A 13,368-nucleotide genomic window follows, 5' to 3' on the forward strand; every position below is an offset into this window, starting at 1 on the left:
GGGTTGGAGGGGGGCTTTACGGAGCTGCAGGTCCTTGAAGGGTGATACAGTTTGAAGCTGGAGGATCTCTATATAAATATCTGATAGCAGCTAGGTCCCCTAACTTTGAGCAGCTGTTGAAAGGGTAAAGTTTTAGTATATCAGTGGTTAGAAACATCATTATTACTTTAGGATTAGTTTAACACAAAGTCAGGGCTGACCCGGGACCATGGCTGTGAGTCACAGTGCGCAGCATGAAGGTCCTTTCACATCGGACGCAGCATGTGCTGCTAATGCTAACTGCTAACTAAAAGCAAAGGATCCAGAATTTGTTGCTGGCTGCTGGGCTCTGTGTGCAGCAGCTCTGTACCAGATGCACCTGTCGTTTCTATCTCTGACTTTATCTCCTCTGCAAGAGTTTCTGTTGTTTTCAAATGTTCTTCAAATGTTCAATAAAAACATGTATCGTTAATTCATAACCAGAAAGCTTTGTAACTATCCCCACTAGTGAAGACTGTGTCATTTTCACAACACTGAAGGAAAACGCTGGGCTGGCATGTAAAAGGACATTTATTCCCTCAGGACCTGAAGCTCCATAAAGCACCCCTCCAATAGCCAAACTCTGATTGGATAGTTAAATTTGTGATTGACATGACATTGACCAATCAGCTGAAAGGAAGAAAAATAGGGTCAAAATTTGTACGTGTAACTTGAAACTTGAGTGAAGACTTGACTAAGTCCAAACACAAATTCTTTTTACACATACAAAACTGATTTACAAGTTCAAAATATTTATGACCACATTTTGAGCCCATGAAAGACAGCTGCTGGAAACATGATGTGAAACATGTTCGCTTACGTAAAAGGTTCTGTTTGTGCTCTGAGGTCTCGCTGGAGAGGAGAACGTAGTCGGTTGCTCCGGGTGTTCTCTGTGCGCACAATCTCACACACACAGACGATGTTACATTGAAGTAAGGCTGTTCGATATATCTCGGATGACAAAATAAAAACATTTATCGTTTCATATTGTGCTATCGTTTGTTCCATGGTGTCGCAAAATAAACTTTGCGGCAATATTTGTTCATGGTTTTGACGGTCACTGTACTGTAAATGTTTAAAATTCTGTCCCGTGTAGACGGGAAAGGCAGCGTTGGCTCTGATGCCGCGTCGAAGCGTTTTCTTTCTCTGCGTCCATCTTTGTTTTACCGGCTTTCTCCCAGGTGCTGACACTCTAGCGACAAATGGCGCCATCTGCTGGCCTGAAAAAGCAACTGCTTTTATTACTCTTGTTTATAATAAAATCTCGATATTGCCAGAGTAAATATCACAACATTACGCTGTATGGAGTTTTATTAATCACCCCTGTGTGTCTGGAGGAAATGTCTGGACACCATGTGTAAAAAGTTGTTCAGCTTCTGGCTCCTGATTGGCCAGCCTCTGACTGCAATAGCCAATAGGAGCTCATCTTTGTTTGTTTACTTCAGACATGATTCGGCGCCGCAGCCTGAGAACAAGAGCCATCAAGATGCTGGTCCTGGACGAGGCAGACGAGATGCTCAACAAAGGTGAGCGCGTGTCACTTGAAGCAGGAACACACCTGAGAACTCTGTGATGTCACACCTTAACCACCAGACTGAAACACCTGTCCGGCGTCTAACTTCCTGTCGGCTTTCTGTGTCCAGGTTTCAAGGAGCAGATCTACGACGTGTACCGCTACCTGCCCCCCGCCACGCAGGTGGTCCTGATCAGTGCCACGCTGCCGCACGAGATCCTGGAGATGACCAACAAGTTCATGACCGACCCGATACGCATCCTCGTCAAACGGTCAGTTTGACGAGGATGCGTATCGGGTTTCTGGCAGAAATGTGGAGCTGAGATTATTCAGAGTGAAACCTGATCCCACCTTACTCTCACCCTCTCTCTCTGTATGTTGATGTCTCTCGGCCGCAGTGATGAGTTGACCTTGGAGGGGATAAAGCAGTTCTTTGTTGCCGTGGAGAGGGAGGAGTGGAAGTTCGACACACTGTGTGACCTTTATGACACGCTGACCATTACGCAGGCCGTCATCTTCTGCAACACCAAGAGGAAGGTCTGTGCACGTCCTCCTGTGTGAGCAGGTGTAGCGCATCAGAGCATCATGGGAAACGTAGTGTGTTTGTGTTTCAGGTGGACTGGCTGACAGAGAAGATGAGGGAGGCCAACTTCACGGTGTCATCGATGCACGGAGACATGCCGCAGAAGGAGAGAGAGTCCATCATGAAGGAGTTCAGATCAGGAGCCAGGTGAGCGGACCAGGACCAGGACCAGGACCAGATTCTGATTCAGAGACTGACCTCTGGGTTTTTGTGTTTCAGTCGTGTGCTGATCTCCACCGATGTCTGGGCTCGAGGCCTGGATGTTCCTCAGGTTTCACTCATCATCAACTATGATTTGCCCAACAACAGAGAGCTCTACATCCACAGGTATCCCTCCACACAAACTAGTCCCCACGTGTCCTTCCGCACCAGTCAGGGAGGAGACTTGAGCAGAGTGCTTTGGGGGAGGGGCTTAGACAGGTTTGGGTCCGGTGGTCCTTTGAGGAGAGCAGGGGGTGTTTATTCGTGACTAATGCTATGACCTCTGACCTCCTTCAGGATTGGCCGGTCGGGGCGTTATGGGCGTAAGGGTGTGGCCATCAACTTTGTGAAGAATGACGACATCCGCATCCTGCGAGACATCGAGCAGTATTACTCCACCCAGATCGACGAGATGCCCATGAACGGTACGAGGGAGCCAATCAGGGGCCTGCTGATGTCACTGTTCGCATGTTGTTGTTGTCGGTCTGATTCTGTTCACTGATTGGTTCACTGTTTTTCGCTCTGCAGTTGCTGATTTGATCTAACCTGGATGACATCACACCAGAGCCCCGCCCCTTCAATTCATTTTTTTCTTCCTGTTTGTTTTTTAATAGTTTTAGATTTATTTTTTTTTAATGTTGAGGTTAAATGACTGTAAGACGGCAGGTTTGTTTTTGTAAATAAAGTTTTGGTTCCAGATGTTAAGGTGGCGTGTCGTTACTATGAGCTCATCTGCAGCGACCAGTCAAAACTCCTAAAAGTAGTCACAGCCGTGAGGAGCAAGACTCTGTCAGGCTGGCTCCACCCCTCGAGTTAACCTGAGGTTTGTCTTTGGAGGTGAACCAGACGAGCGCTCCTTCAGCAGAGAGTGTTACAGCCACAGTGCGGAGCAACGCCCACTCGATGCTGCTGAACACACCTGTGTTATTACCACTCCCACCACAGCCTGTGTACATGTGAGGAAACCTGAGTGTATTTGCTGTGTGCAGCAACCACAAATAAATACTACAGTATTTGGGTGTTCTCTTTCTGACCTTGTGCTTTAGTAACATGTGTCTGATCACTTGTACAGTGGACAGGTGTTACCTGACTGTCACAACTGTCCCCAACCACGGCCACGGACCGGTATGTGAGTCGTTTGGCACTGGACGCAAGAGTTGAGGCCTGGGTGTGAAATTTAAATGGTAAATGGCCTGTATTTGTATAGCGCTTTTACTAGTCCTGCCTAGGGACCCCAAAGCACTTTACACACCCAGTCATCCACCAATTCACACACTGGTGGAGCCACAGCTGCCCTGAGGCAGACTGACAGAAGCGAGGCTGCCATATCGCGCCATCTGGCCAACACCAGTAGGTGGTAGGTGAAGTGTCTTGCCCAAGGACACAACGACCGAGACTGTCCGAGCCGGGGCTCGAACCGGCGACCTTCCAATTCACAAGGCGAACTCCCAACTCTTGAGCCACGATCGGCCTTCACAGCAGCAGGACAGAACACCTGATCAGGTGTATTCACATGAATCATTGATGACGATGCAGCTGCAGTAGCAAACGTACCGTTCACTGCGCTGCTCTCTGATTGGCTAATCAGGAGTTATCTTCTTCTTCTTTTTTTTTGTAAATATTAAACCTTATTAAGAAACAGCACACAGAACATGTATACAACCAGAACAAAATTAACATATGCCAGCGGGTGTAATACAAAGAATTACAAACATTCAAATAATTTGTAATTACTACAAATAGTAATAGTTTTCACAGCCTTTTGGTTAAGTGATCCACTAATCAATTTTATGTAACATAAAACATCATTACAGTAATGTTTAAAATTAGGGTTTTTGTTACTGTATTTGCATTTGTGAAAATAAAATTTAGCTAAGATAACTAACAAGTTTATTATAAAGTAAACATCTTCTTTTTTTTGCCTTCGAAAGAAACAAAATACAACATTTTCCCGTTTCACAGTAAAGTCTTTGTAGAGATGTCCAGCAATGAATCTACTGAAGTCTTTCCAAAATGTTCCAGCGTATGAACAGATCCAGAAGAGGTGCTGCACAGTCTCAGGATGGCTTCCACAAAATCCACAGCTCACATTTATGTCCCTTTTGAACTTTGTCATGTAAAGATTAGCAGGATAAAATTTGTGCCGTATTTTAAATGAGACTTCCTTCACTTTATTCGTTACAGATACTTGTTAGGAATTGTCCATACTTTTCCAGTTAATGTCACTGACAAAGGAATCCCAGTAAGAGACCACATGTGGGACAGTTAGAGATTCTGTCCTGAACAAAGCACGAATATTCTTATTACTTTTACTGTGGTTTGTTAGACAGATTCTTCCTATATGTGAGTTCTCTTCTTCTTTTGTAGTGTGTAGTGTGACGGTGACGTATTTCCGGTGCCGTCGTCGTGAAGCAGCTAGGCTGCCGAAAGCGGAAAAGAAGAAACGGTTTGTTGTTCTGTTTCACAGACGCGTCGATATCGGTGGTCTCACCTGGCGGACAGGTGAGTGCAGAACCTGGTAATACGAACCGGATCGAGCTAAGCGCTCTGACCGGGAGCTGAATATCGCGCTTAGCTTTTGCTAATTGAACTAGCTGTGCTAAGAGTGGCTCCGCGCTAGCCTTAGCACGGACCGGCCATTGATCAGTGGTCATGAGAATTTGCATAATTAAGATTAAGGACCTCCCAGCCCATTGTTCCTCAGTGGGCTGGTTTCAGTCATTATGCAAATGTCCTGTTTATAAGATTGAAACCTGCAGTCAGCTGAGACTGAAGACGTCACCTGGATGAGACACGAAACGTTTCTCCCACTGAAAACATCCAGATGAACAGAATCATGCATCAAGACGATGCAACATGTGGTACCCGGAGTGTGGAATATGTAAACAACTCTAACCAGTTAACCTGGAGCTCCGCCTCCGCTGTAGCCTGGCTCCGCCTCAGGTCAGGCCACGATGATGTGAAGGATGGGTACTTCACCCGAAAGAGTTTAGGTTAAAGGTTATGGTTTAGGGTTAACACAGGGTTCCTGTTATAGCATAATTGTGTTCTGAGTGCGTGCAGAACATGGTTATTACACGAGCCAATCATGGCTAGCTCTGATTGGTTGCAGTAGGCTTTTCTGGGTCACATGTTTCTGACAAATTCCTCATCTTTCTGCAGGAGTCGCATCCCCACCTCCTCTCAGCAGATTTTCTGCAGGTCGAAGGTCATGGCACTGATCTCTTTGGAGGATCTCGATGGATTGGATGACGAGCAGCTGGACGATGACATCACAGACAACCCCGAGCCAATGGATGAAGATGAGTCGGAGCGCCTGATGAGTCACTGGCAGGCTGTCGCCAGCACACACCAGGTGTCAGTTCCTCAAGGTCAGGGGGTGGGGCCAGTTTCTGTGTGATACAGGCACTGATTGATCAGGGGTTGATTGTTTATGTGCTTATTTCTGTACAAGGCCTCTGATTGATGCTCAGCATGGAGATGTTCAGGTGTTTTTTTTCACCTGTCATATTTCGCCCCAAAAAGGGGTATAGCCACTCAGAATGAAAACTTACCTGTCTGAGTGGCTCCGCCCCACCGTAGTGCTCTGATCCATGGTGGAGGCTTCGTGGTAGCCACTGCCGCCTCTCCTCAGCTGGTTGCTGTCTCACTTCAGTTCAGTTTTATTTACACAGCGCCAAATCACAACAACAGTCGCCTCAAGGAGCTTTATATTGTAAGGTCGACCCTACAATAATACATACAGAGAAAAACACCCAAACAATCATATGACCCCCTATGAGCAGCACTTTGGCGACAGTGGAAAGGAAAAACTCCCTTTTAACAGGAAGAAACCTCCGGCAGAACCAGGCTCAGGGAGGGGCGGGGCCATCTGCTGTGATTGGTTGGGGTGAGAGAAGGAAGACAGGATAAAGACATGCTGTGGAAGAGAGACAGAGGTTAATAACAGATATGATTCAATGCAGAGAGGTCTGTTAACACATAGTGAGTGAAGAAGGTGGTTAAATGATTACATCCTTAAAGTCCGTTACAGCACTTTCAGAAAAACATCTGCTGTGATGAAATCTTCACTGCTGTGTAATCAATTACTGCACAGAAAACAGAACTTCCTGTTCTGTTTTCCAGAAATGAGAGGACCCATACAGGAAATGACACGCAACAGCCAGCAGAGGGAGCCCCTCCCCTTCACACCCATCTCAAGCCACGAGAAGGTAAATACCCTGACCCTAAAACCTAACCCTGCCCCCTCTCCGTCAGTGCTGATGTGTGGTACCACCCACAGATGGGGGAGGTGCAGTACGAGGAGCGGCTGTACCCGGCGGGTCACTGGGCGTCCGTGACACGAGGAGACGACCTGTACGAGCAGAGCATCTCCATGGCCTTCATGAAGCTGATGCGCTTCATCTGCAAGGAGAATTCTGCAGGTCAGGCTACGCCCACCACCTGCCAGCCACACCGCACGCTTGCTTGACTGTTCAGTTTCGATCGATGCCTGCAGGTCACGTGATTGTGTTGTTGCTCATGTACAGGTAGATACCTGGGGATGACCGTACCCATCATCAGTTACATCCGTATGGCGAAGGACGGCAAGACATTTGAAAAGGATGTGGAGACGGCGTTTTTCCTTCCCGCCGCGCTCCAGCACAGCCCGCCGCAATCCTGCGACCCTGACATCAGCATCGTCTACAGACAGCCAATCAGAGTGGTCACCAGGTGAGAAGATCATTGCCACATTGGGGTTTGTGATGTGGGCGGGGTCACAGAAGACAACCTGAACAGGAAATGTGACATCAGACAATAATAATAACAACAACAATAACAATTAAATGATTGAAGCTGTAGAGGTTAAAGTGCAGCAGCGAGCTCAGCACTGATTGGCTGTTGTGGTCATACTTCAACCATCAGCAGACATGAAGAGGTGACAGGAAGTGACCCGTCAGATGGGGGTTTCGAATGCTGAAGCCCTTTCTCAATTCTCAAGTACGCAAGTCCAGACTTGCTGAGAATGCGAGCAGGACTCGAGCACGGACTCGACAAGCGTACTTGATGATGTCATCGGTCCGGCGTTTTTACTGCCTTCCCCTCTTAGTTTAACTGTGAGTAATATGTTATATAATAATAATGGATTGGATTGATATAGCGCTTTTCAAGGCACCCAAAGCGCTTTACAATGCCACTATTCATTCACTCTCACATTCACACACTGGTGGAGGCAGCTACAGGTGTAGCCACAGCTGCCCTGGGGCAGACTGACAGAAGCCAGGCTGCCATATCGCACCATCGGCCCCTCTGGCCAACACCAGTAGGCGGCAGGGTGAAGTGTCTTGCCCAAGGACACAACGACCAGGACAGAGAGCTCGGGGATTGAACCGGCGACCTTCCGGTTACAGATGCGCTTCCCAACCCCCTGAGCCACGGTCGCCCACAGTTATGAAGCTTAACTTTAATCTCAGCCAAACCGGTTTACTCAGGAACAAATAACAACAACAACAAATAAACAAATAAAACATAGCATGTTTAAGTGATCTAAGAGACTTATCTATCATGTTTAACCCGAGTAGTGAAAGACCATGGGGGGTTGAAAACGATGTGCTGGGAGTCCGCTGTTCTCGCCGGCTATAGTGATCCTCGACCTCCCGGTCTGCTACGGAGCTGGCGGGTCACAGACGTCTGAAAATGTCAGAGCGCGTTTGGACAAATGCATATCTTGATAAATCGAGCAGATATTTGACGTTTACGCAGCTACATTCTAGTTTATTTTGTGACCCCGAAAGAGATGGTCCTTTTAGCCGCGTTTGAGTTTTGGACGAAATGCATTCTGGGATATTTTGCTGTACCAAATACACAGAAGTCACCACTGATGCACGCTCGATAAAACAGGCGAAGCGAGAACACATCCGGGAATTTTTCGCGTCCTCGGCTTGATGCGTAGTTTGAATTGGAACGGTACCTGGTCTCCGACTGACGACGTATCACCGGTGCAACAACACACAAGTACGAATATTGAGACAGGCCCTGAGTCATCAGATCGTGGGCCGGGCGTGCGTCGGGTTTCGTGTCAAATTAACGACTCTGCTTTCTGATTGGGTGCAGGCCGTTCTTCGGGACGACCACGGAGGAGACGGTAGGCCGCCAGATCCTGCTGCTGTGGGAGATTCTCGGCGCCACTGATGAGCTGCACAGCGATCGGTACGCCGTGGCCGTGTACGAGAACCCGGGTGTGCCGCGACGCCGGAACGAGCTCTGGTTCATCAGGCGTGATCTTTAGGCTCCTCCCATCATGCTCTATTTCAGCACGTCCACTCACAGCTTCCTGTCAAACTGACATCAGAGCAGTCATCTGTTATGAGGACACTAAGCCCCACCCTTTCTATTAGCTCACACTTCACAGGTCTGTTCTGATTGGCTGGAGCAAGGTGATGATGCCATAAGGGCTGATTGTGATTGGTTTGTTGGTTTACTTACATCGTGTAACATTTATTTACAGACAAAAAGGAGGCTCTGCCCGCATCTTTTCAGTAATGCAATCATCATCGGTGATGTAATCGTGACCGCTGCTATGGCGTCCATTCGCATCTCTTTGAATTTCTGCAAAACAGGAAGTGACATGGTGTCGGTACCAGCACTTCCAGTTTAGTCTGATTGTAGCAACCAATCAGCTGAAAAAGCCATCTGAAAAGGAACCCCTCCCCCCGGTGCTGTCTAAAGACTGAGGTATTGATCACATGATCAGCGGCAGCCTGAAACCTTAACACATGTGGTCGAGTGCGGCGAGCCCGAAGGTCTCATACATGTCATCGCCAGAGGGGGGAGGGGTCACGGGTCAGTATGTTTTTTTTATGCGCCGACATCACCAGTGCGTTCAGATGATTCCTCTAAATCATTCAAGCACATCACACGTCACATGACTCCTTCAGACATCCTGCCGTCTCGCATGTGGTTCCTCGCAGGACTGTGATGTCACTGTGATGTCAAAGGTTTTGAATGTTGTGTAGATTTTGTGTGTTGTTGTTTTTCCTGCTTTGTGTAAAAATCTTGAAATAAAATGTTTGATTTCAAAAACGTTTGACTTGTTCTCTGACTCGGCAGCTCTGATTGGTTCTCACTGGCACCTCCGTTTATGAAGCCACTGCTTCTTACGCTTCGATGGTTTCAGTTTCCCATTGGCCTGCAGGTGGCGCTGTGTGGGTCCAACAGCGACGCTCACTTTGATACTGAAAAATGCTTCGAACGATGGCAACGCCGAGTGAAACGCTTTCCTGTGTTTGTTCTTTTGGATAAACTTTATTTCCACCAGCTTCTTTTACATAGTTTCTTTTTTTCTAGTTTCAATCCTGTGTCGCTTTTAGTGTGTGGGAGGGGCTGAGAGGAGTCTTGCTGCTGGCTTTGCCGATGTTTGGAGTCCAGGCGGAGCTCCTGAGCAGCAGGTTAGATTTGTTTGGTCGTCTCTGTTGTCACTCGATAAGAAGTTGACAGAAGTGATGCACTGCGATTTTCAATGACATCAGTTTTTGAGGTCGTTCTTGAACGCACGCGACCCGTTCCTGTAAGTCTGCAGGTGCTCATACCTTTACTTTCACTGAGAAATTGGGGACTTATGAGGGATCAGAGAACAACAGTGTGGAAAGTCGTTCCCAGAGTATGCAAGGCCACTTGAGTTTTGAGAAGGCAGTGAACTTCCCAGATGCTGCAACCCACCATGTGAATATGGGAAGGAGTCACAGGCTGCATGGACGGTTATGTATTCCCATAAAACGTGCCTCCACCCCAGATGCTGAGGAATGACAACCACTGGCTTTCCATTAATGTCCAAGGTGTGTGCACTCCCCAGTTACAGTTTCCAATATTGTTGCATTTTGGAAAGGTGCCACTAAAGATCATTGGGTTTGACTGACCTCATCACTGCGCGCTCAGAGGAGATCACGATGGATTGTTGCTTGGTGACAGTGCGTCACCCACCTGAGCAAAGGTGCGCACCAGGGCTCTAGTGGAGTGTGTTTGATGGAGTCGTTTCCAGTCCCTAAGAATACGCTTCGATTCACGCCAAAAAGATGCTGCATCATCACATTACCACCGCCGTTCTTCATGACTCCCTGAAAGAGCACGCATGCCCACACCCTCCAACACTGCACCTTCAGTTCCAACCAACCACAGACAAGGACCTGCTTACAGAGATGTAAGCCGCCGAAACGCCACGTTCTGCTTTAATACACATTTTCACACGTCGTGGTCAAATGACTGCATTCTGTATTTGTGTCCACTATATGAAAGAGTCACATGACAGGATGTAACACTTTTTAATTCATTGCAGAAATATTGAAATAAAAGGTGGAAGTGAGTGAGTCGGTCTCAGCAGCATAGATTTACATCACTGTGAACTCTTTAACCAGCTGCCGTTTATGCGACGATCACACGCGTGTGAACGTGATCATAATTTCACACAGATGACACAGACGCAGGGATTGCTGACAGCAGCACACTTATATTCGCATTAAGTTGTTTAATGATGCGATTTAGCAGTTTCACAAACATCGTGGAACTCATAAACAGCGTTAGCTTTTTGCTAATGTTTGTGATGTTTGTAGCTGTGACATCGTCGCCTTTGTTCATGAGCTCGAGAAGCTGCAGCCGCCTGTCCGGCGCTCGAAGCTGCTCCTGTGCAGGCAGATCCTACCTGTGCTGTGTGTCTGTGTGAAACAGAGTGAAATTGATCTAAACGTGAACCCTTGATGTCTGCAGTCTAAGATGGAGGTCAAATTTCCGCCGCCCCCCGCCCCCTCTGAGGCAGGCAGGGGTCAGAGGTCAGCAGAAGAAATGTGACGGAGACCTGAGCCTGGGACACTCAGAGGAAATGTCAGTGTCCATTTAAAACGCTGCCTCCACCTTTTTCACCGTTAGCAACGCGAGTCTTTAAATTTTCATCAGTGCCCCGCCCGCCCGAGCGGCGTGATCAATTATTCAGGCAGCGCTGAGGTCGACACTCTCACAGAGGAGACGCTGCAGAAAACTCCCTTAAACTCAAACCGGCTCCATCTGTACCTTCACCATCACAGCTCACCTCCGGGATCAAATGACCCACTGTGACCTCACTTCCTGAAACGCTTCAGCTTGCTCCTCGTCCTCGTCTTCATCCTGGGCCTAAAGCGTGTTCAGCCTCCACCTGCTCCTGTTCAAGCAGGTGATGGAGGTGTGTGTGGGGGGGAGTGTCACATGATTCCTTCAGTCGCTGAGCTGCACTCACGAGGTTTCATCAGCAGCTGCGGAGGCTGCTGATTGGTCGGCTGATGCTGAGTCAGCTGCTCCTCATCCTCACCGCAGCGCTGCTCAGAGATTTGGGATTACAGACCTGCACTTTTATTACATGTGGTTGAATTCCTGATGTCACTCCTTGTAAATAAAGTCTGGTCGGCCTCACCCCAGATTCCACGTTTCGGCTCTAACCCGTGGCGGGTTTAGAGCCGTGTTTTTATTGGCTGCTGCTTGTCAGAGTGCCTGACGCTCGCTGCGTGGAGGCGTTGCCGAGCGCCTCGGGTAGACAAACATGAAGCGACAGCTGCGGAGGAAGATCTACCTGAAGGTCACCTCAGACAGTTCGTGTGTCATCAGAGCTCATCTTCATCATCCTGTCGAAGAGTTCAGACACTCGACGTGTTTTCATCCCCTGGCGTCCAGAGTCTATGCCTCGCTCTGATTGGTCAGCTGTTTATAAGTCAAAGATTAAAACAAAGGTCATTTTTCAGTTCTAGGATCGTCAGCGTGACGCTACGCTTGCCATCTCTTTGCCGCGGACAACCTAAACCAGCAAAGTGCAGGTTTAGTTACCCACGATGCATCAGGAAAAGTGGTCGTCTTTGTCACCCTGAAAAGTGATGAAACACGCCGGTGACCTCTGGAACAACCTTTAGCGCTCCAATCATAGCAGCACCAAAGCGCTGACTGACAGCCTCGTGGTCACAGCGGCGCTGACACCTGAACATATGAACCGAAGAACTTCAGATTTGTGAAACGACCTCTTTCAGCGGGCGAAGACGTTAAAAACAGAAACATGAAGCCAAGCATCTCAAGGTGAAAGGGTTAAACGCCGCCGCGTTGAATCTTTCTGCTCCGTGATTTTCTCTGTGTTTCATCAGAGTTTCATCACATTAAAGGGACACGCACGCAGGCCCACTTCCTGCTTCTCACGCGACTGTGGCCTCAGCAGCTGAGGACAAGGCCCCGCCCCCTCCTTCCTGACCAGAGGCGTGCAGTCACCCTGCAGTTTAAAGCGGTTTACATCGTTATCTGCCTGTAGGGAGTCTGAACTCGGCTCCTTGCTCTATGTGGAGGTGGTGGGGAGGAGGCAGCATCATGGCAGGCAGCGGCACGGGGGTGGAGGTGCCTCAGGTCACCCCGAGGCCCGCCGCTGAGGTTTAATGAGGCCGACAGCCGAGCACCGGTTTCAGCCGGCCTCATTAAAGCGGGAGAACAAACCGATCTTAATGAGGAGAACATGAAGGCGCGTGGGTGTTGTCATGGCAACAGGGACAGCTGAGGATGGAGATGGAGTCTCGTTACTGAGCTGAGGTCAAAGACGCTGATGAGCTGTAACTAACAGGCTCCTCATGGTCACATGACCAACAAGCATCACCTGAGGAAGCGTGGGCCGGGCTCCGGTGCCCGCAGGCTGAGCGTGCGTCCCATCGACCCGCAGCAGCTGATCTGAGTGATATTTGAGCGATTAGCTCTTTGACACCAAACTGAGCTTCGCTCGTCTTCATCGAAACGGCGTCAGGAGCGGGGGCGTTCAGAGTATTCATCCATAAAGAAAATGGCAGCACGTCAGGTTGAGCCTGCGTCTGCAGCGGCGCGGTGTGAGCAGGTGTTCGTTCTGCAGAACAACAAAGTTTTAAATGAAGAGCAAAGTTTAGATTATGGAAACGAACATGAATTTACAAAAGTACTCGAGTACTCCCCCTTCCCCCGTTACAGAGGCATCATTTATATTTTGACATCATTTGGACATTTGTGTGTGTGTGTCTGTTGTGTGTGTGTGTCTGATGTGTGTGTGTGTCTG

General features: G+C 48.4%; 2 protein-coding genes across 2 annotated transcripts in view; both read left to right on the plus strand.

Annotated features, from left to right (window-relative positions):
- The window catches only part of eif4a3 (eukaryotic translation initiation factor 4A3), a 9,727-nt gene extending 6,707 nt beyond the window's left edge, over positions 1-3,020 (plus strand). The window contains exons 6-12 of the mRNA XM_005748615.2: positions 1,464-1,544; positions 1,662-1,803; positions 1,930-2,068; positions 2,146-2,261; positions 2,334-2,441; positions 2,613-2,740; positions 2,844-3,020. Of these exons, the coding sequence (XP_005748672.1) occupies positions 1,464-1,544; positions 1,662-1,803; positions 1,930-2,068; positions 2,146-2,261; positions 2,334-2,441; positions 2,613-2,740; positions 2,844-2,860 (731 nt within the window). The 3' untranslated portion in view covers positions 2,861-3,020. The remainder of the gene's footprint in view (positions 1-1,463; positions 1,545-1,661; positions 1,804-1,929; positions 2,069-2,145; positions 2,262-2,333; positions 2,442-2,612; positions 2,741-2,843) is intronic.
- Positions 3,021-4,682: 1,662 nt separating this feature from the next.
- Positions 4,683-9,328, plus strand: soul4 (heme-binding protein soul4). The gene is made up of 6 exons (XM_005748616.1): positions 4,683-4,817; positions 5,478-5,686; positions 6,441-6,526; positions 6,598-6,739; positions 6,845-7,028; positions 8,409-9,328. Exons 2-6 carry the CDS (start codon positions 5,527-5,529, stop codon positions 8,581-8,583), a joined length of 747 nt encoding a protein of 248 aa, XP_005748673.1. The 5' UTR covers positions 4,683-4,817; positions 5,478-5,526; the 3' UTR covers positions 8,584-9,328.
- The last annotated feature ends 4,040 nt before the right edge of the window (positions 9,329-13,368 follow it).

This window comes from Pundamilia nyererei, unplaced genomic scaffold (assembly GCF_000239375.1).
Source record: "Pundamilia nyererei isolate P.nyererei 1_Seehausen unplaced genomic scaffold, PunNye1.0 scaffold00225, whole genome shotgun sequence".
Lineage (NCBI taxonomy): Eukaryota > Metazoa > Chordata > Actinopteri > Cichliformes > Cichlidae > Pundamilia > Pundamilia nyererei.

Excerpts from the sequence above, each read along its gene's own strand:
- soul4 (XM_005748616.1), top strand. The coding sequence starts at position 5,527 with ATGGCACTGATCTCTTTGGAGGATCTCGATGGATTGGATGACGAGCAG. Across the intron at positions 5,687-6,440 it reads CCAGGTGTCAGTTCCTCAAG|AAATGAGAGGACCCATACAG; the intron begins GTCAGGGGGTGG and ends TCTGTTTTCCAG. Across the intron at positions 6,527-6,597 it reads CCATCTCAAGCCACGAGAAG|ATGGGGGAGGTGCAGTACGA; the intron begins GTAAATACCCTG and ends TACCACCCACAG.